Raw genomic sequence first — 22619 nt, forward strand, 5'->3', positions numbered from 1 at the left:
AGTAGAACCTTCATACCTCCTTCATTAAAAATCTAGACTGCCTCCATCATATCAGAAGCTGTACATCATGAAGGACTGCTGGAACCTAAAAAAGTCACCATAAAATGAGAACCTCAGATTCATACAAATAATGCTGATGACAAATTACAATGATGAAAGAAAGTGAAAGTACCAGCAGATACAGCTCAGTGGTAAAGTCCTTGCCTCGCATGTGTGAGCCCTGGATTCATTCCTCAGCACTGCAAAATTAATCAATTAAAAAGCTACAATGAATGTATTGCTTATGTACCACAAACATATACTAATAATATATGCTATCCTGTGCTAAATATCATATGTGTGGCACACATGTTTGTATTTAGGGTTAGATATGTTAGATATGTTTATCTCCATTTTATAATCAATATATTGTAATTGAGACTCTTAAGAAAATAGGTAATTCACCTAATAAGTGGCAGAACCTGTGTCTCTAACCTCTATACAGTATTACTAATAACCTAGAAACAGTATTGATGGGAATGAAAGAGTGGCAGGAGGAAACATATAATATTTGTTTATTCACAAATCCCTGACTAAGCCTAGTACTCTTTTCTTTTGAGAACTGACTGGTCAAAAGATAGACGCTTGATCCAAATTACAGATTTGTTTCCACTGCTTGGGGACTGAACCCAAGGCCTCACATATGCTAGACAAGTGTCCTTCTACTGAGCTACATCCTCAACTTCTCCTACATAAATTTTAAAAACCAGCACTTTTATGTTTATCAGCCTTTCCTGCGTGTTTAAACTACAGATTTACAATTGTGAGGGCAATAGGGCCACCTTTCCCTGCTATATAAACTTAGCAAAGTAGCCAATCTGCAATCTGCATACTGAGGGTCTCAAATCAAAGACCACACAGCCCCAGCGATAGAGATTAAAAAGACACTATCAGCTCCCTTGTCCACATGGTTCCAAGTCTCTCAGAGGCTTGACTGCACTAAATCTTAGAGACCCAATAAAGATCTAAGTTTCTTTGATGTAGTCTCTATCCTCACTATCTAAAGATTGTTGGTTCGAACATGTACTAATAAACATGAAGAAAGTAAAATATGGGGAAATTTTTTTAGAAGATTCTTAGGGGAGTTGTGTAGACAAAATGAACCAATGAGCCGGGCATAGTGACACACTCCTATAATCATAGTACTCGGGAGGCTGAGGCAGAAGGATCATTGCAATTTTGAGACCAGCCTGGGCTACAAAGTGTGCCCAAGACCAGCCTGAACCACATAGTGAGACCCTATCTCAAAAAAGACAAAAAAAAAAAAAAATGAATATAGACTTATCTAACTTAGTATCATATACAGAAAAAATGTAAATTCAGCCTTTGCTTTTAAAATGATGCAAAAGTACTAGTCACTTCTTTTTCTATGAGGAGAAAATACCTCCACTTTTTATACCTGTAAATATGTAAAGAATCCTTTCCAAAAGAGTATAAGACCAAGACTTCTTTTCATAAGTTGATTTGATTCTGAAGTCCATGCCTTCAGCCACATTACTGAAGTCTCCTATAGTTACCATTCATGTATTTTCCTTTTTTAGATGTCTTTCTGTGATAAGCATTCGCAAAATCACACTCACTGATAGTTTGGAGGTATAGTGTGGCTTGGATTTGATTTTGATCCCAAATTGACTTTTGTCTCTTACTTACTCGAGTACTTCAGGCATAATATTGCAATTGCAAGACTGAAAATAAACCTCATTAACTCTGCATTTATTAACGTTTCCTATCTAATATCCCTTCTGATTCTCACAACAATCCTGATGGGTAGATAAGATCAACATGTGTTTTTGTCTCTGTTTTTTTTTTGTTTGTTTGTTTGTTTTTTACTTGAAAGTATAGGTACATCAGCAGTAACTGTATGGGAGAACTAGGGAGAGATTCAAAGCAAGATAGCTTGCCCAAAGCTCCACAGCGAGTAAATAGCAATACATAGCTAATGCTGTGGTTTGAATATGGTTTCTGTCCTCACAAAGTTTTGCATGGCTGGAAACCTGAACTAGTAGCTATATTAGGAGATACTATGGAATCTTTAAGAGGCGGGCCTCCTGGGAGGTCCTTAAGTCACTTGGGACATGACATAATACTCAGGAAGTTGCTACAAAAGGAGCACCTCCCACATGGTCTGCTTCCCAGCTCAAGATGCTCCCCTGCCATAATACCATGTCACAACCCTGTAGGACCTCATCAGAGACTGAGCCAGTAGAACCACCTGATCTTGAACTTAAAACCCTGAGTCGGGGCTGGGGGTTTAGCTCAGCGGCATAAGCACCTGCCTTGCAAGCAGGCGGTCGTGAGTTTGATCCCCGGTACCGATAAAAATGAAAAAAGACCAAAAAAAACCTTGAGTCAGCTAAATAAACATCTTTCCTTATGAAGAGTTTGCCTTGGGTACTTCATTATAGAGACAAAAAACAGACTAATTTAGCTGGATTACCATGTCACACTTTACCATGGCCTTAACCTTCCATTCCTTCCTGGCATTTCTTCTTACCCCTGTCCAGGGCAGAAAGCAGGGTAGATGACAAGACTTATCCTGCCTTCATTCCTCTAAGTGACTTTGTAAATGGAATGAGAAGCCCTTTGAGTTTCTTAAAAGAATGGCACGGTAAAAAAATAAAATAAAATAAAAATTAAAAAAAGAATGGCACCGTATAAATGTGAAGGTTGGCTCAATGGTAGCATAATTTATTCATTTTACTATTATTACTGATATTTTAGATACTTATAGACCAAATGAAGTGATTCCCCCAGTATTTTAGTGTGCCAGAGATGTGAATCAACCCTTCATATTCATTTCTATCTTAACTCTTAAAAATTTAACCACTAGCAGTCACTGGTGGAGCTGTCAGTTTATTTACTGTATTAAGGAAGACTTCTTGTTTATTGATAACCTAATTATTCTTTGAGGAACAAGGTAGAAAGAAGTTACCTAATCCCCTAACCTTTGATGAATTATTGGTCCCTCATGCTTTGCAACTCTGAAGAGCTCTTCCATGCTAATTTTGTGTCCTTTGTTGTGCTCAGAAAGACTATAAACTGTGTACTACAGGACAAGTGAAAACTCATCCTCTTTTCAAAGTTTTTTTAATTGGAAAGATTCTAAGTTTATTGAGGATGTTATGTTTTATAATAATTGGAGCGGACACATTTCACAATCAGTATACCTGACTGAATACTGGTTATGCTACTTCCTCACTGTGTGTCCTTGGAATAATTACTTCACCTTTTTGAAAATAACACTACTTCAGCCATGAGAATTCCATAGCTTGCTTGAACTGGCTCCTGAAATCAAAGCTGAGCCACTGTTTCATGTAGTCTCATGCTTAGATTTCCCAAGATTTTATTTAAGATTCAGTGTCTTAGACTATCTCCCATCCCATCCCCTCAGCCTCCTCCAAAATGTGGAACATTGTTATCATGGAAAAGAAAACTATTTCAGTACATGCTTTGTGGAGGTCCTATGAATAAAGAACATCAAATAAACTTCAGAAGGGACAGCAATGGAAAGGGCCAGGCCTAAAGAGAAATCTCAGATCCAAGGACAAACTGCCAGAAAGAGCTCTGTTAATGCCCATACTTAATGTGGCATCTTATTTTAGACAGAGCAAAGACGTTCCACTCAGGGAACTAACAGCATCAATTAGAGATAAGTGCATTCGGAGATGACTTCTTCAAGACCCTTAAAATTGGAAGGAAACAACGTGATGGATGGACAATAAGAGTTTAACAAATACGTAAGTTATAAGAGCCAGGCACAATGGCACACACACCTGTAATCCCAGTTACACAGGTGGGTGAAACAAGAGGATCACATTTGAGCCTAGCCTGGGCAACTTGGTAAGACTGTGTCTCAAAAAAATAGAAAAGAAAACAGGAGGTAATTAGGTAGTAGAGCTCCCCTGTGCACAACCCCAGCAATGCAGAAATAAATAAAATAAATACATAAACTGCTTGAGCTCTTTACATCCACAGAGGCCACATTTTATTCATTCTGTACTAGTAGTGTTTGACGCACTGTAGTAAGTTGATAATTTTTTTGGAGCAGTGAATAAGTGTGAAAAATGAAAAAGTGGAGAAAAAGGAAGAAAAAGTCCCTGCCACAGTATCTGGCCTGTTGTAGGTACTCAATGAGCATGTGTTGCCTGTGTGCATCTAGCACATAAGGGAGCTAATAATAGAATAGTATTGACTTGAAATGTGTGCAGGTAACACAACCTTGTAGGTTGTAAGCAGGATTCATAGTCCCTCAGAGGCCTGTTTTGGAAACTGCAGAAGTTCCACCCTACGTAGATGATGGACTCCCACCACAGAGGGAATAAGCCCTCCCTCCCCATCCCCAATGTTTTCCTCAGCCCCCTGCATTAGAGAGAGCTGGGAACAAATTGACAGAAGTCTGGAGGGAAGTAAGTCAAGTGATTTAGGGGAATGGAAGGGCTGGCTTATGGGGCCAGATTAAAGAAGCTAAATATGTATAGCTTGCCTAAGTGACAACTAAATGGGGCATTTGATAAGTCTATAAATACTTGGAAGATGTAAATGCCAAGGAGGAAAGGGAATTACTTAGCATGGCACAATGGAATATTGGCATAATGGGATAATATTAAGAAAGGGAAAATGAAGGTTGAACATCAATAAAAAGCTTCCTGACAAAGAGAACCATTCCTGACAGGGGACACTATTAAGTTATGTGCTGTGGGCCAAGGAAAGTAATGTTGGTGCCATTTCTCAAGAGTACTGGCAATAGAGCCAGCGAGGCAGCAGCCAAGCAGTATCGTGACTAAGGCACGGGCGCCAAGCAGGTCACCTGAGTCTGCTGCGTCCCAGTGCTAGAACGGAAAGAAAGCTACTCCTGAAGAGGTTCAGGTGGGCTGAAGGCTTGGACCCTGTGGAGGATGGTTGGCACTTTGCTACCATGCCACTGCCAGAAGGATTCATGGAGCTTTACTGACGCTTCATTTCCTACAGGATAAAGTCCACATTCTCTAGTACACATCACTAGGCTCTTCACAACTTACCTACTGTGTCAGCTTCATCTTCTACCAGCATTCCATGTCCTCCCCAGTCCCCCAGAACTTCTCGTCATTCCCCAGCCCTTTCACCAGGCCTCTGTACTCACTTGCCCTTGTTACTACCAGTTGAACTGCTCATCCCCTACAGCCTGTCAAATGTCAGCTCTGTGAAGTCTTCCCTGCCTATTCCCCATCCCATCCCTCAGTAGAGTTAGGCAGCCTCCTTGGCTTCTCAAAGCTTCCTGTGCTGCCTTCTGTGTGCTGAGGCACTTTCTGCCCTGAACTTTGTTTCTGTACTATGGCTGTGCTGCTCTACCAGACAGTGAGCTCTCTGAGGCCCCGCACTGTGGCACTGCATGTTCTTAAGCTCCTAGATAGGCTGGCCAAAGTATGCGGTCAGTGAATGTTCGAGTAAGTCAGGAGTAAGGTTCTGTTCCCAGCACTCTTAGTCTTTATCACCTGCCCCCCCATCTAATTATTAGGGGAGAGAAAAGCTTCCAAATCTCAGTAGTGCCTTTGAATCACCTCCCTACCTAGCCTCTTGGCCAGCAATCTCTGTACCATTTAGTAGCTATAAATAAAAAACCTCAAATCTGGAAGGCAACATGCCATCTACTGTGGTTTAAATGTAAACACTAGGCTAATGGAAAATGCTTTTCAGGGATCCTATGAATTATCCACAGAAATACTATTTCCCCTTATACAAGAACATTTTGAACATAAGTAAAATAATCCTCTTTGGTGATTGTGAAGATTTTTAGGTCTATTTAACCAATTCTCTTAGAAAACTCATGGAGAACATTATAGCAGAAGAGCAGCAATGAGACTGAACCTCCTACTGTAAAAATACATAATATATTTGTTGTGAAATATATTATTCATTGTGCTCTGCTTTGATAACTGCATGAGATGCCCTGGTGCCATTATGTGTGTGTTGTTCTTTTGTGAAATAGGATATTTGTTTGGATATATTGTGACGACTGTTAAAGTGGCATCCTGTTTTCGCTCCCTTTATTTCAAATGGCCTCAGTTAGTTTACTCCATTGGTGAATAGTTCATGTAAACCTGCACTTTAGGTCATCACTGTGCTTTATATGCATGCACACTAGCTAGGGCTTTCTTCCTTGCTGCTTATTCCCAAAGATAATTATTTGAACCATGAAATAGCAGTACCTCTGCCCTGCATATAGTATTTCTGGGGCAATCTAGCATCTAACTCCTTCTCTGCATTGGAAGTCTTAAATTTAAGGCCATGTTTTTAAACTTTTGAGCTTACCTGTAGTTGCACTGCCAAATTGTTTTTCTTAGAAAGAACTCATTGACCGTGAAGAAAATGGGGTGTGTGGTGAAAAATTCTGACCATTCTCTCTCTCTGCTACCACAGCTTTGCAAGGCCCTCATTGTTTCTCCAGTGAACCTTTGGCAATAATATCTAAAGTCATTACCCAGCCTCAAGAACTTGCCCATAATTGCCATTCTCCAGAACCTCAGCAGTTACTATTCTAAATGGCAAGCTTCTTCATTGCACTTCCTCCTTAGAAGTTTGCTCTTGATCTACTGGCCCAAACTCATCTCAGTATTCAGCATGGCGTAAAAAGCCTTTTATACCCTGGACCCAGCCCAGCCTTCTACTCCACTTCAGTGCTATTCCCTGTCGCTCCAGAGCTCCTGAATAGGGGCTATTCATTCTGCAAGCAAGCTCTCTCTCCTGGGCCTTTTCTCATTTTATTTCCTCTTCTTAATATATACTCCTTACTGGATGAGGCTGTGCACATCATTATGACTAGACTGTCACTTACCGTGGGTGCATCGGCCCATCTTCTTAAACAGAATCATAGCACAAGTGCCTGTACTAGTCTCGAGCTTGGATGCAAATGTTCGCTAGTTTGAAGCTCCCGCAGAGGATGATGTAGACTATTAGAGGTCTAGAATGTGATTTTGTGTTGGTCTTTCAGGCAGTACTATGAACTAAGGAAAAAGAACTTGAATAAAAATGACAAGAAAATGATTTTGGAGTTGAAACCTACTCCATGACATACGTATTTTTCCAGTGTTCATATACAAAGGAAATTGAGATGATGTTATTAACAAGCATGCCTAAATTTGACATCAAATTGAAAAGTGTTCTGTTTGATATTGCCAAGAGAAGAGTGAGAGTTTTCCAAATAGTGCTGAGTGCCATCTCTGCAGCCTTCCAATGCTGCAGGTTTTTTGGTTTTATTTTAATGCAGCAAGCTGCTTTATGAGATCTGCAGCCACTTGAAATATGATTTACTACTCATAAAAAGTTTCAAATAGATAATGAAGATTCAAGAATGAGACTCACAGTGTAGTGTAGTCAATTTTGTTGCTGTTGCTCTCCAGTACATCTCTGCCATTGAAATGAATTATTTATTATAATTTATTTCAACCCTGGAAAATAAAACTTTTCCTTGTGATGTGTGCTGTAACATTCAGAATAGACACATTATACACAGTACTCTCAATTAATTAATCCTGAAGTTTCATTCTAACTTTATCTTCTTTCTTATGAGCCAACAGACTGGCAGGTAATTCTTTTCCCAATAAACTATGATTAAAATGAATGTTTTCAGAGCCAAGGCTAAAGTTGGTAATGGAGAAAATTGAAAAACTAGCAAAGCCAGTTTGTGTTTTGCTTTAGATTTTACATCGGATGGAAGAGTTTTTAAATATTCGAGGCAATCCATTGCTTGGAGCAAAAACATCACCTATCTTTCCTTAAGGCAGGCTGAGAGAGGAATGTGCTGCTGATTGAGATGTGGAAGCAGGTGATACTAACGTAGGGCCACAGCCCACTGAGTTTACCAGTAGTCCTGCAGGGCCTTTGAGGGAAGGAGTTTTTTTCTAATTGGAGAGCAAAATTGACATTGGGGAAAGGCAATGTAGACAGCACTCCCAGATGACTCCAGGGGAGAATGGGTCACCCATAATTGATTGCAGTCTTGTTTCTTTAAAAGAGAAGCTCACCTCATCTTGCATTTTATTTGATTTTTTCTCATTTAAAATGCTAAATACTTCTATTGTGGAATTGCAAAAAATACATACACATGTTTAGTATTACATATATTTAAAATTTTAATGTAATTTAAATGATGGGACTAAGTTAATCCAGGTGGGAAAATATAACTTAATATATGTGTATTTGGCCATTATGCTTGTTTTTCATAACATTTCACCAATATCACATAGGTAGGCAGCAGACAAAGAGAACAATTGATTCTTTTCCCTGAAGATTGCCAGTATCTAATTTGAACAGGATCACATTTCAATATTGCTGTGCATGTGGCCTCCAGAACACCATTTGGTAATGAAAAAACTCCCTTACTTTCACAAGTGCTGAAAATCTGGAACCTCTTGCTCCTCCCATAGCATTCAGATTGCCCCTGATCCTGGACCTGTAACCAGGGCATGGAGCTCTGGGGAAATTACGATAGAGAAAGGTAGGTGATTTCTCACTTTTTCAACTACTACCACACTACCCAAGTAATCTTTCTTTTATTATTTATGCTGTTAGAGCCAACCTTCCCTTTTCTCTCTACATATGTCCCAAAGGATTCCTGAAACTGAGGAGTCCTTCAGAGTCTGATGCATTTATTATTGGCTGTTCCTCAAAATATCACCAATTCAGTGCATTCAAATCAAGACAATCTAGTGTGGATAGACAGTCTTGTATCCTGCACTAATTAATAGAATAAGATACTCCATCCTCCAGTAACAACCCCTGTGGGCCCAGCCCTGATCATGATTCTTTTGTTCTCCTCTCCCACTCAAGGGCCAGGCACAGGGGTGCTTTGTTTTTGCTATCTTTTTCTTTGGCCCTAGAGTCTCTCCTTCATCTAAACCAAAGCTTCCTCCTCAGCCATCCTTTCTACCACCCTTTGGACAACGCAGGGTACTTTATCCTCATTCTTATTTGCCTTTTGCCTGATCAATAGGCAGCACAGTTAACACTGTATCTAAAATATCAGGGGACTTAGATGAAGAATCTGGGGTAGGGAGGAAAGAGCTGGAGACCCAGACTACACTGAGAATCTGATTTCTGTGAAACCAGAGTTCCTGTTCTCACTTTAGATTTAGTTTTGGCTTCGTGATACAAATGGGAAATAGGAGGGAGGGTTTCTCATTTTTTTCATGTATTTCTTACAATTTATGGAATCTTTTTAGTTGTATCATATACTTTTAAAGAGTATTATAACTCAAAGGAAACTAGCTTAATGTACTGAGGTTTTCTGTGATGCTAGTTTGAATTCCTTTGCACATAGTACTCTCGATGGAAGGAAATCATCGTTTTTATAAAAATGTTGTCAACCATTTTTCAGAGACAGCCTATCAATTAACTATCAATTACTGAAGTTCACCTTGAGAGTGTCAAAATATACTGACCAAATCTGTGAAGACTTCAGGTGGGAGGCAGGAAGGTCTACCACAAACTCTCTAGCATCCATTGCCCTGGATTCTAATTTCAGGAATTTCAGTGTCTGCCTGACTCACTGGCAAGTAGCAGAGTTCCTAGATAAAAGAGGACACATGGGCAGCACATCCAGGAAGTCCACTAAAGGAGAAGAAAGAGCCATGTCTAAAAATGAGCTTCATCTCACAATCTCCGGAAGTCTACAACAGGAGCGGTCACAGTGTGTCAGTCACCACTGTGTTGGTCTTGGTCTTCACAATAGTCTGAAGGTTATAGTCAGCCAGCTGGCATGATAAATTCAAATAGATCTATGCACATATTCTGGTTTAGACTCAGGACCTAGTAGCAGTGATGCCTGGGGTAACTTACTTAACTGCTCAAGATGTCAAACCCTTGGTCAATAAAATGGAAGGTAATGCTTATTTCACAGAGTTAGTTGAGGATTTGTGTTTGCAAGTAGTTAGCAGAATGCTGAGCACTCAGAACACTACATAAATGATAGCTATGATTATTATTAGATGGAGAAAATTTATCAAGCACAGTTTACACTCTGATGGAAATTCTTGTCATTAGAAAATGAGCCAGCCTTGGGCCTTTGTAACCTGAAAGCCCCCAACAAAGATTCTTCCTGGGAGTTGCTCTTTATATGAATAGCAGTAGCTTTAAAATGTTCTCATGCATTGCACATAAATTAAGACCCTTGGAAAGGAATAGTTTATTGGCTTATATACTTAACCATTTCAAGTTTTGGACATAGATTGAGGCCAGAACTTACCTGTTTTTGGTACAGTGTTGCCTTCCCTCTTTGGTTCTTGATTATATCATTTGGTCCTTTCATGTTCATCATTTGTTCCTTCATTTACTTGTATGTCACTCAGTAGTTATTTCCTAAGCCTCTGATGCATATTACATGCCAGGCTAGATACTGGGGTACAGTGGGAGAGTCTCAGAGTCCCAGCCCTGCAGGAATCTGTGACCTTACCTTCCCAATGCACTCCTGGTGTAGTCATCACCTTGCACTCACTCAAAGTGGCTTTTTCCAGTTTTTCAGTGTGTTTCCCCATATTTCCAGCCATCCTTCTCTAGGCCCAATGAGCCTCCAGCTTCTTTGGGAAAGGTACATGTTTACTGTCCAGCAGGAGGGCAGCTGACACAATCATAATTGTGTTTATTCTACTTCAGCAAGATATAGAACAGAAAAAATCTGAAGAAAGAGCATTCAAAACTGTCATGTTGTGAAGAAACTGAGGTCTTCACTTTGTGCTTAAGCTTTACATCCTGTGTTAGGGTAAAGAATAGGAGAGGAGCTACAAAATGAATATGACTGTATATTATATAGCATTGCTTTATTTTTTCAGGTCACATATTTGTGGGCTCATTTTGTGTTTTATTTAGATACAGAACAAGTTTTCTGAAAAACGAAATCACTGTCACTGGAGATTTGTATTAGTACATATGCCAGACCAAGTAGAGATGCTTCCTGCTTTAGATTTTTTTCTGAACTGCAGTTCTCAATGAAGCTAGATAATTGTGAGGAGACTATAATCATTTATTCATACCTTATCAACACATTAATTGAGGCACTTCGTTGAGCCATGAAATTTCACTGAGTTAGGCTAGAGAGGGCAGCCACAGTTGCAATATGTTTGATATATATAAATAAGGTTACTCCCCACAGTGGTCCTTCCAAAGTTGTTGTTAAGAGTTCCCTGTTTTGTGTGAAAGGATTAAGCTCAGACTTGCGCAGTGTCACAAGTTAAGTAGCAAGACCAGATTTGGGTTCAGTTTTGTCTGTGTCCAAAGCCTTTGCAGATCACACCATGTTGGGTTCTCATCTCTGAGAGAAACTTTCTGCAAACTCCTGCCAAAGCATATGAGGAGGAAGGAGAATAAAGAGACACCTAAAGCAACATGGAATTGAGTTTTCCTAAGTCCACCAAGTAATACAAATCCCCTTTCCAGATGGGCTTATCCCTGCTTTGGCAAAATAGCTGCCATTTCCTGCAGGGGTTAACTTGCGTGCTGTTGGACATAGATCCTAGGGAACGAGTCAGGACTGGGCTCATTCAAAATAACCATTCCAGCCAGCTGTGTGGCAGTGTTGGAAGTGAAGTGAAGTTGAAGGAGTGGAGCCCCAGCTCACACAGCCATTCCTGCAACACAACTGATGGTGTCTGATGACACCCTGCCAGCTAGAGACTGAACTTCTTCATTGCACCCAAGAAGGGTAAATTGGATTGCAAAAACAAAAAAAAAAAAAAAAAAACATGCCAGAGGACACAACCAAATATGTTCAAAGCAAGCCAATTCACCAAAGCTCATTTAGGGTGATATGTCTGGTAGTCCTTGCCACATAATTGCCATGGTGCAGAGTTGCCCAGAGCACCATTCCTTCAGTGCTCAGTTGGGTTCGATAGGCGGTATTCACACTGCATGTAAAGAGACTGAACTTCTTCATTGCACCCAAGAGGATTTGTTGTCTAGGGAGATAAAAGAACACAGATTCCAGAGGAATTTGATCCCTTGGTTGGGCTGTTTTCCCTGATTTACCCTACTCAAAGACTATTAGAAAAAAATAATTCTGAAATGTCAGTGGCGTTTAAGCAGATTGCTCGCTACTCCACATATTCCAGAAAAGTTTTTTTAAAAAGGAAAAAAATCATTCATTTTAGCCAAATTTATTTTTAGAAAAGTATTTTATTCAAACATCTCCTTACTTATTACAGACATAAATACATGCATTCAGACAAATGAATACACGAGAGGACCATATAAAGTAATTGGCACATCACTTCAGGATGCTTTGTCAGTTACTGGAGGAATTTGGTGTCTCTAACTTTAATATTCTCCATTAAAATATCCATTTTGACTTCAGACTGTGAAGCCCATAATATTTTAGACTGTCTCCATGGATCTGTTAGTTTTTCTTGTCAATTTAATTTGTGGCTCTATGACTTTGCTTTGCTTGTTAGATTATATTTGGAAACATTATCTGCAAATGATGTTCAGCATGCCAAGCTTAAGATCTATCCTCTTTCCAGGGACACTGGACATACAACAAATACAGAATTTCCAGGTTTCATCTGCAGTCAGCCTGATGATGATACAGGGAATGGCAGATGTTTGCAATTGCAAATACACTCGTTACTCTTATTATGTACTTCCAGTGTCTATAGCACTTTTTCCTATTTGCAGCACTCTTTATATATACCATCTCCTTGGATTCAGAGAGTTTCCATTGCTAGATTATTATTTCTCTCTTTAATGAAAGTGAAACAGAGGGAGAGAGGTTCAGTAACTTGCCAGAGATCTTAGGGTAAATTGGATTGCAAAAACAAAAAAAACATGCCAGAGGACACAACCAAATATGTTCAAAGCAAGCCAATTCACCAAAGCTCATTTAGGGTGATATGTCTGGTAGTCCTTGCCACATAATTGCCATTTCTTCTGCCTTTGGGAAAAAGCTCTGGGACTGTGGGAACAGAAAGGGTACCAGGGGAGATAGAGTCTACGAAGCAGAGAAACAGAAATTGTATCTTTAACACCAAGTAATAACTAATACCTGCTTCACAAGCATTTGCCTGGACTATTGCAGCAGCAGCATCTCACCTGTCTTGCAGGCTCACCTGCACAGGGCACATATACATGTGTCCAGAGGGAATCTTTCTTAATTTTTTTTTTGTCTTTTTCCTTTTTATTGGTACTGGGGATCGAACTCACGACTGCCTGCTTGCAAGGCAGGTGCTTATGCCGCTGAGCTAAATCCCCAGTCCCCAGAGGGAATCTTTCTTAAGTGCAAATCTGACTGTGTCTCATCTTGGCCACAATCCCATCAATGGCTCCCTCGCCACCAGGATGAAGTCCTGTTCCTCACCATGGTCTTCCAGCCTGGTCCTGGGGTCTCAATTCTAGCTTGCCTCTCTCCTTCTCTTGCCACACTGATTTCCTTACCATTGCAGAACCTGTTATGTTCATTAACCACCTGCTTCTTAGAACACATTTATAATGAACTCTTTAAATGTGAAATGTACAACTCTTCTCTGTGAAGTCTGTCTGACTACTCTAAGGATTCAGTGCCCACAGTACTTTTCCCAGATGTTTACTGTTCTCTTCCAGGTGATCTTTCCCAGGAGGTTTTAAGCTTCTTTGTCACCGAGGTCATGGTAGATGCCTGTGTTCTCTTATATCCTCTATGTGTCATGCATTTGTAATTAAGGGAATAGATGAGTATATGCTTGCATGTAGGAGTGAATGGATGAGTGAGTGAATTGGTAAATGAAAAGTAACTGAAGTAGCAGGAAACAGTATTCCAAGGCAATGTGCAGTGTATCCCATTCCACTCTCTCTGAGAGAGACTAGAGGGATACTGCCTATCTATAACATGACCTCGCAATCAAAATGAGGGGCAAACGGGAAGGTAAGCTGGGCCTTTGCCTTGTGCTCTAACATACAGAAAGCATATGAGTATTAGGAAGCAGGGACTGGTCCTCTTGGCTCTGTGATCTCTGTCTTCTGTCCACCCTGAAGGTTCTTGCCAAGCTTTTAGTGGTAGAAACTTTTCCTTGAGGAGCTGCGAGACTTTGGCAAGAATTCATACAGCCATTTTTTAGGCTTCCATACTCAAATCTGTCTATATAGAAATTGCCCCCTGACTGTTAGCAAGATGGAGGAGTTGGAAAAATAAGTACATAAAAGGGCTAGGACTCAGGGGAGCTATGAGCCAAAGCATTCCAATGTTCGTGTGACTCTCTTCCAGATGATGTCCGTCCTCATGAACACCATTGTCTTTGAAGACTGTAGAAACCAGTGGTCAGTATCCAGGCCCCTCCTGGGGCTCATCCTCCTCAATGAGAAGGTGAGTGTAGTGACAGAAAAGTCCACAGGAAGCAGAGATGTTGTATACCAGCTGAGCTGTTAACAATGAGGGACGGGGGGCTGGGGATTTAGCTCAGCGGCATAAGCGCCTGCCTTGCAAGCAGGCAGTCATGAGTTCGACCCCTGGTACCGATAAAAACGAAAAAGACAAAAAAAAAAAAAAAATGTGAACAATGAGGGACAGAGGCACAAACCTGAGTTTGAGCAGGACTTTGACATCCCCTCCATAGTAAGGCCATCTTGCTATGGAGCCGAGAAGGCTCTCGCCTGGAGTCCTCAGTTCTTCAGTTAAGCAAAGCCTTCAAGACCAGCTCTTCTGGCCTGGAGATTTAGCTCAGCAGGCATAAGCGCCTGCCTTGCAAGCAGGCAGTCGTGAATTCGATCCCTGGTACCAATAAAAAGGAAAAAGACAAAAAAAAAAAAAGACCAGGTCTTCTGAAATCTAGCGAAATTGCCCAGTAGTGTTTCAGGGTCGCCCTCATTTCCTTGCCCCATATTCCAGAGCAATTCTGAGTAACAACTCCTTTTGCCTCCTCCTTGGTCCACCTTTCATTTCTTGAATCCCTATTGCCTTAGATGGTGCAGCAGTGGTCCTTCAAAGACTGGTGCATATGGCCAGTGCCCTTCATTTGGGAAACACACATATCCAGCTTCTTAAATGTACTTGACAGTCCGGGCTGACTTCCTAGCCTCTCTAGCTTCCTTTTGAACCCACCCTGCCTCCCCAGAAGTCAGTAGGTAGAAACAGTGCATTACTGCCTGGGAGAATGAATTGTCTATACAATAAGATAGTACTGGGGAAAAAGACAGTGAGATAAGAAGCAGCTGCATACATTAAAATTCAAACTAAAATCCCAGTCTTGGAAGGAAACTAATAGAAGAAGAAAATGTATCAAAAAGAGAAGAGCTGTCTCATCATTCACCTGTGCTGAAGTATCCAATTTTAGCCACATTCGATAGCACTGTCATTCATCTTCCCTCAGTGTTATTGTGATTTAAATCCAAGCTCTATAAAAGAGAGCAGTTCTTTTAAAATGATTGAGAGGGAATAAGGGCAAATTCAGTGTTTAGAAAAAGCTTATGACATCACAATATTATACTTTACTGATGGAGGCAATATTTCATGGTTTGGGATGAAAAACTAATAATTTTCTATTTGGTGTGAGTCACTGCATCATTATAAAAGGGAAAAATAAGTAGTTTTGTGCATTCCCGGTCTTGTTCAGGAAGACATTGCAGTTTAAGTGTAATGCCTCTGATATATAGTATTTAAGTATTAGTCTGACTACATATTAATTATGTGTGTTTTTTGATGTGAGCTGTTTTAATGTATGATGGAAATTAAATATCATGCTACTTGGGCTTGGAAGGATAAACACATACCTCACAAAATGTTGCCTTTGTGCTAAAATTAGGCTGTTTCCAATGATAAGAACTATGTTTAACCCCAGAGCTTGTGTGTGCGTAAAAGCCCCCAGACCCCAGTAGAGAAGGGGCTGTGCAGTTCTTTGGGACCAGATATGACACATAATTTTGTTAGTGCCAGCAAGCCCTCCCAGAACCAAGCAAGCCCCTCTGGTACCCTGCCTCAGCAGGGAAGACCTGTTCTGGCCCACAAGGACAGAGACCTGGACCACTGCCCAGCGTTGTTTGAGTAGTGACTCACTGAAGCCAGGAAAGATGATGAGGCCTACAGGGAGACCGCTGGCCTTGCCTTCAGTCACCCAGAGTGCTCCCTGGGCATCTTGACTTGAGCTCCTCCCCTTGGGCTAGGCTCTTCCTCATTCAGCCTTTCTGTGCTAGGTGGACATGAGAGTCAGGAAGACCGTGTGTTCAGTCGCCCACAGAGGAGGCAAGGACTGCACCAGCCTAAGGAATGACAATGGAACAATTACAGCCAGAGTTTTATGGGAAGGGATAATATAGTCTTACGTCTAAGAATGTCTCTGTAGCTTAGGTTTTCTCTACAGGCTTCAAATTCAGTATTGACCTGGACAAAAACACCTGTGAATATTGGTGAGCCCAGGGAGCTCAGAGTTCCTCTAGCCCTCTCCACAGCACTTTGTTCCAGGGAGGTTTGGAGTCAGTGCCCTGACGTGATTCTATCCCCCAACAGTGTTTCAGTGAACTGAGAGCAAGTCTGATAAACAGCCAACCTCTTCCTAAGCAGGAGGTTCTTGCCCAGTGCTTCAGGAACTTGATGGAAGGAGTGGAGCAGAACCTGTCCATCAAGAACAGAGACAGGTGAGCATGGCCTCACTGGGCATCTCAGGGGAGGGCAGACATCCAGGTCTACGAAAATAATTAGCTCATGGATTGATGTGGCTTCTGTGTTACACCTTATGATGCTAAACTCAACTCATTTCCATTCAGGACATACTCCTGGGTATTTGCTCTCTCCCAAACAAAATGCTAGGCACTACACAGATGCAGAAATTAATGTAGTCCAGCCTTTTCCTGTAAACAAGAGACCTGAAAAATAACTAACTGTAAAAATCAAAAGAAGAAAAGCTCAGATTGTCATGGACCAGGAGCAGAGTCTTCTGGCATTTGAACAAGTGTACACTTTGAGGCCAGGCAGGCTCTAGTTAAATTTTATCTCTGCCCTTTGTAGGTGGTGTAGCAGAAAGGCAGTTAACTTCTGTATTCTTCAGTTTCCTAAGCAGTAAAATGCAGACTCTGGTAGTTGTGATGTTTGAACGAAGAGGTGGTAAAGCATGCTTTATCAAACTCATGACCTACGTTACTAGTTCCTTCCTTTGCCAATAGGATCTAAATAACAGGAACGAACCTTACTGGGTAGACCTGAATTCACTCTCTCTCTTTTTTTTTTTTTTTTTTTTTTTTTGTCTTTTTCCTTTTTATCGGTACCAAGGATCAAACTCACGACTGCCTGCTTGCAAGGCAGGCGCTTATGCCACTGAGCTAAATCCCCAGCCCCTTCACTCATTTATCCATTCATCATTTAGTCCACCAGACTTCATTGAGACTACTGTGCAGGCATTGACGTACCTATAGTAAGCCAAATGTCAAGGTTCTTGACCTCATAGAGTTTACACTCTAATGGAGGAGACAGACAATCATGAATGATAGATAAAATGTATTCAGGAAAAAAAATGCCTGCACTATCCTTTCATAACTATGATAGCATTTAAATGTGGTACCACTTGAAATGTATTTCATCATCATAGTCTGCAGTGTGTACTGGAGTTACCAGCCTTGTGTTCCATAATACAAGGCTCAGTCAGGAAAGATGTGCAGACACGTTCTCTGACTCAACATTTTATTCTGAGATCCTCTTATCAGTTAGAAAGCGTCAACCTCAGAAGCTAGAAAGATAACTTGATACGTGGGGAACTGCCTGGGGAAACTATTTCACCTAGGACTTGGAAACTTGAGAGACACTCCTGAGCTACTCACGAACTAGTGTAGGTAGCCCTCCCTAGTTTCCTGAGAGTCACAGCCAGCGAGCACCGAGTGCTAGGTATTCCACTGAGCATCTGCAGTTTCAGTGTCAGTGGTGTCAATGGATTCTCACCCTGAGAGTCCTGAGTCAGCCCACTCATTTTAGCCACCAAGACCAAAGGTCAAGTATTCACCCAGGGTCACCTAGCTAGTAAGTGGTGGTAGTCGTAACCAGTACCCTATCTTTTTAACCATTAATTCAGTGTTCTCACCTGTAAAGTGAAGATTCTGATATCTATCTTTGGAAAGACTCGTGATAATTAAACAAGTGTGTACGTAAACTCAGCCCAGTGTTAGACACGTAAATTTTGGTTCTTTTTCTTAAATTCCTTACCATCCATGTGCAATTTGACTTAAAAAAAAAAAAAGCTTTTAAATAGTAGAACCACAAAATGCACCCCACACACAGAAATGGTTAAAGTGGATTTGGCGGTAGCTTTGTCTTCTTGGCAGGGCAGGGGGAGGGCTGTGCTGGCACAGGACAGCTAAGGTGGGATGTAGAAAGGAGGGAGCTCATGGCACTTGGCACTCAGGAGTCTGCCTTAGGGAGCAGTTCTCCCCAGGATCCCAAATGCTGCAGTGGTCTTTTGTCCAGAAGTGCACACTGGTGTCAGATTACTGTTTCCTCTTTCCACAGGTTCACACAGAACCTCTCTGTCTTCAGAAGAGATGTGGCAGAGGCCTTACGCAGTGACGGCCACCCTGAGCTGTGTAACTTGGACATGATGAGCTGACCTGACCCTCCTGACCCTCTGCCGAGTAGCCTCGATCAAGAGACTCTCGGAAGTCTTGGTCCCAAGACGGTGATGCCGCTAGCCCAGGGAATCTATTTTTCAAAACAAATAACAAAAGCCCTACCTTTTTATAAGTCTGGCCTAATTGTAAAAATTTATAACAGTACACAAACAACATAAATTCAATCTTTGCTCTGAAAAAGCAAAACATGTATGTTCAGTCTATCAGAAATCATTATCTGGGTTCTCTTAATGCTCTGAAAGTGTGTGGAAATGACATTTAACCAAAGAACATAATAAACTTGGTTTGCACCTATGCCTGTACTAGTTAAAGGTTCTGCATTCATGGCTTTCAGTTTGTTGGAGATGAGGCCTTCAGCATAGACCATGGATTGAGACAAATGCCACTTGAACTCATTATGTGAGTAGTTGCTTTAACATCTGGAAAATCCTGTGGTAGGGATCCGGGCTATGGGCATTTAGAGTGAGGCTGGGAGCACTGCAGAGTCTCCCACAGGACTACACACAGGCCTCTCAGCCTCAGCAGCATCTGATAAAGTTGAGAGACAGTAACACAATTAAATGACTTACAAACAATGTTTGCTTTGCACTGGCATAAATCTGAAGTGGTTCAGTCTAGAAGAATTAAGCTGTGCAATTACTGCCTACAAAGAGTTCTTTAGGAGTCTTACAGCCCCTGTAGGAAGTTCTGAGGCCCCAGCATTCAGTCCTTCTGGTTTTGTGTCATTTTAAAGAGAAGCTGAAGGCACCTAATTAAAATAAGAGTGAGCAGCTCTGCTTTTTGGGCCACCCAAAGCAGTACATGTGCTAAGTTTAGGTTTCCATTGTTCCAAAAAACACGTACTACTGTTGGCATGTGACTCAGTCTAAATCCTGAAAATGAAGGCCTTTACAGTATTTGACACTCCATAAGTAGGCTATTAATTTGCGATTGCCACTGTCAGATGTTTTTTGTGTCAGTATTCTGCCTTCATAGGTCAGACTTACAAATATTCTCCCCTTTATACCAGTAAGACATCGAAGGCTGGCCTTACTGTTGAACAAGCAAGTCTACAGGTTCCTGTTATAATCTCACTTTTCAGAGGAGTATTCTTGAAACACTCCTTGATGGTTAAGCTTTACAATAAGTTTGTCATATAACAGCAGAGTCATTCAAGTTTATCTCAAAATGTTTGCCTTTCATGTGTGGAGGACATTAGGGAAAACTTATAGATGGGATTATTTGTAGTGTTTAGTGAGTAAGTAAGCCTTGGCCTTGCTCCATATTTTATTAGAAAGTGTAATTTTCCTTGAAAAGGCAAATGTTGAATGCTGTAAAAAAAAAAGCTGTTTAGAGAAGTTTAATAAGAATTTCTATTTCTTGTGAGCTGTATTCATCCCACAAAAATGTATCATAGAAGGCTTAGCTCATTCTGGCATTGTTTTCTTTGCAGATGTGTAGGATCTAAAAACACACTATTGTTTGCATTAAAATATTTATAAGAAAATGCCACACAGCCAGAGGTCACCTGAGGTTTCACAGCAGCCGAGATAGATCCAGGATCCTTGACCTTGGAAAACTGCTTTGAGGGAAGGGCTGGTCAGCCTGCCCCTGCTGACATCGATGGGGCCTGCTCATGGGGCTGGACTCACAGGGTACCCCAATAGGCAGCACACTGAGGCTGGAGCACACAGTGCACACACCCCTCATATACGGTATCTCCCTTAGTCCTCACAACTGCCCTGGGAAGGTGGACAGCATTCACCCCACTGTGCAGATGAGGAAACTGAGGCTCAAAGATACCTCATTTACAAAAATCACAGGCAGAATCTGAACCCAGATCTGTCTCACCTCAAAGGAAATCCTGGCCTCTTTCAATGGTAAGTTGAAACCAGTTACTATTTAGGTTCATTTCCATTTGTTTTTCAGAACTCTACTGTTGTGTAACAAATCACCCCAAAATTTAATGGCTTAAAACAACATTTATTAGCCCTCAGTTCCTGTAGGCAGGGACACATGAATGAGTGCCCTCATTCAGAGTCTCTCAAAAGCCACCTTGGAGTCACTGATGAGAGTTGTGATCATTCCCTGGCCCCAGTAGGAGAAGCCCTGCAGCTGGCTTACTGTGGCTGTCAGCAGTGGTCACTTTCTCATGGATTGTCGCTCAGCTCCTTGTCTCGTGGGCTTCTGCACAGAGATGGCATCTTATTTCATCAGATAAGAGCCAGACAGTGCTGGAAGTCAGTCTTCTGTAACTAACTCGATAGGGCATGCCATCCCTCTTGCTGTATTCTGTGTAGTCCAGCCCACACGGGAAAGGGCTGCACAGAGACGGAGCCTGCCAGGAGACCAGCCTCACTGGAAGCCTTTTTCAAAGCTTCTGCCACAGTCTTACCTGGCCTTTGCTAGACACATTTGAGTTTGGATCATAGGTCTCTCCCTTAAAACTGGGAACTGAATCTTGGTTTTTCTTAAAGGGTCATACTCTATTCTGAGCCTTTCTAAAGGAGGAAAACAAAGAAAAGCTAAGTGTTTGTGGATCACTTATACTGCATGTTCTTCCCACAACTGATGAGAACTGGGTTTGGACAATGTCCTCACTCACCAAAGCCTGGAGTGTCGCTTGATAGGTAGAGAACACTGAGGACTCAGAGACTACTCACCTATGTGGAAGTGGTCTCTCCAAGGACCTTGTGTCCCAAGACTACATTAAGCACATAAGGACACATCTAACCTATGGAGGGTACATGAAAAGCAGTTAGTACAGTCATCAGACAGCATGGACCAGCATGTGGCCATTAGCTGCAGTGAGTGGACGAGCTAGCCAACTGCCAACAGAGAACTGAGCATGGAAACAATGAGTAGCTTTGGTGAGACAAATTGGAGAGAGGAATCGGGCATTTGGGAATCTTAGGCCTACAGAAGGCGGAAGTTTGGGAAAGGTAGCATTAGAAAGCATATCTTGTCATAAGAACCAAAAAGGGTGCTGAGCAGGGAAGTTGGACCTGGAACTTGTGGCGGGGAGCACAGGCCTCCCTCCCAGCAGACCTTGGGCTCTAACCCCTGCAATGCAAGAGATCAAAGCAAGCTGGAATAGAAAGGGAAGAAATTAGTTGCAAAGCAAACAAAATAGGCCTACTATCATCATTAAGCACACACTGAGCCTTGCAGATTACCATCTATGCTTCCCAATAAGAATGCTGAGGGTTACTCCCCCATTTTAGAGATGTGGAACCTGAGACTGGTTGCTGACTTAGGACCACATAGCTGGAAAGCAACCATGCCATGTCTACCTGATTCCAGAACTATATTCCTTTTCCACTCTAATCCCTTGATCTAATTCTTTCACAGCTGGACTGCAGAATAACTGAGCAGGAGAGGTAGACATAGAAACTTGGGATCCCACACCATGGAGACCCAGAGAAAGGCCAATCCAGTACCTAGGCCCTTTGTTTTGTGTCTGTGGGTTCTGCTACCGATTCATCCTCCTCTCTGAACTTTATAAAATCGTTCTTGAGACTTCTTAATGTTTTATTGAGGTGCAAGTTTACGATGACAGCAAACCTTTCCAACTACAGCAAGAGTAACCTGCCTCCTTGGCATATTAAAAAATAATGTTAGTGTTGGTTTTTACGTCCCATAGTTTGGATTGCTGATAAGAGCGCTTCCTTGACAAGATTCTTTTTGAGGTTTACAGAAAGCGTAATAAAATATGTAAGTTACATTTCCACAAACAAAAGCTATAACATAAGTTATTTATAAGTGTGAGATACAAACAGTATCTCAATAAATAAACCATAAAGAGAACCTGCAACATCCATCTTAATGTAATTTGCCCAACAAAAGTGTTGAAACAAAGTCAAATTTAGCAGAGAAATCTCAGGGAGGAAAGTTGTAGTGTACAAAGTGGAAAAAATGGCTGATAGGCAGGGGAAGGAAACAGTGGGGTGTGAGATCAGGTCTGGAGGTCCCCAAGAAGGTCCCTACAAGTGCTTGCCCACAGCAACTGCACGATCCCTGCCACCCTACACACAGTCGCTGCCCAACACCCCTCCACTGTC

General features: G+C 41.5%; 1 protein-coding gene across 8 annotated transcripts in view; it reads left to right on the top strand.

Annotated features, from left to right (window-relative positions):
- Positions 1-18873, top strand: part of Ranbp17 (RAN binding protein 17) — a 353366-nt gene extending 334493 nt beyond the window's left edge. For 5 of the 8 annotated variants that reach the window (XM_063230765.1, XM_063230768.1, XM_063230767.1 and 2 more), the window contains 3 exons: positions 14240-14338; positions 16475-16602; positions 18461-18873. In XM_063230765.1, coding sequence (XP_063086835.1) covers positions 14240-14338; positions 16475-16602; positions 18461-18557 — 324 coding nt within the window. In that variant the 3' untranslated portion in view covers positions 18558-18873. Of the gene's footprint in view, positions 1-14239; positions 14339-16474; positions 16603-18460 lie in introns of those variants that run through there. The other 3 variants (XR_010041092.1, XM_063230770.1, XR_010041091.1) reach the window with 2 other exon arrangements.
- Positions 18874-22619: the final 3746 nt, after the last annotated feature.

This window comes from Cavia porcellus, unplaced genomic scaffold (assembly GCF_034190915.1).
Source record: "Cavia porcellus strain 051 isolate PalLab524CR breed Dunkin Hartley unplaced genomic scaffold, mCavPor4.1 scaffold_19, whole genome shotgun sequence".
Taxonomy (NCBI): Eukaryota; Metazoa; Chordata; class Mammalia; order Rodentia; family Caviidae; genus Cavia; species Cavia porcellus.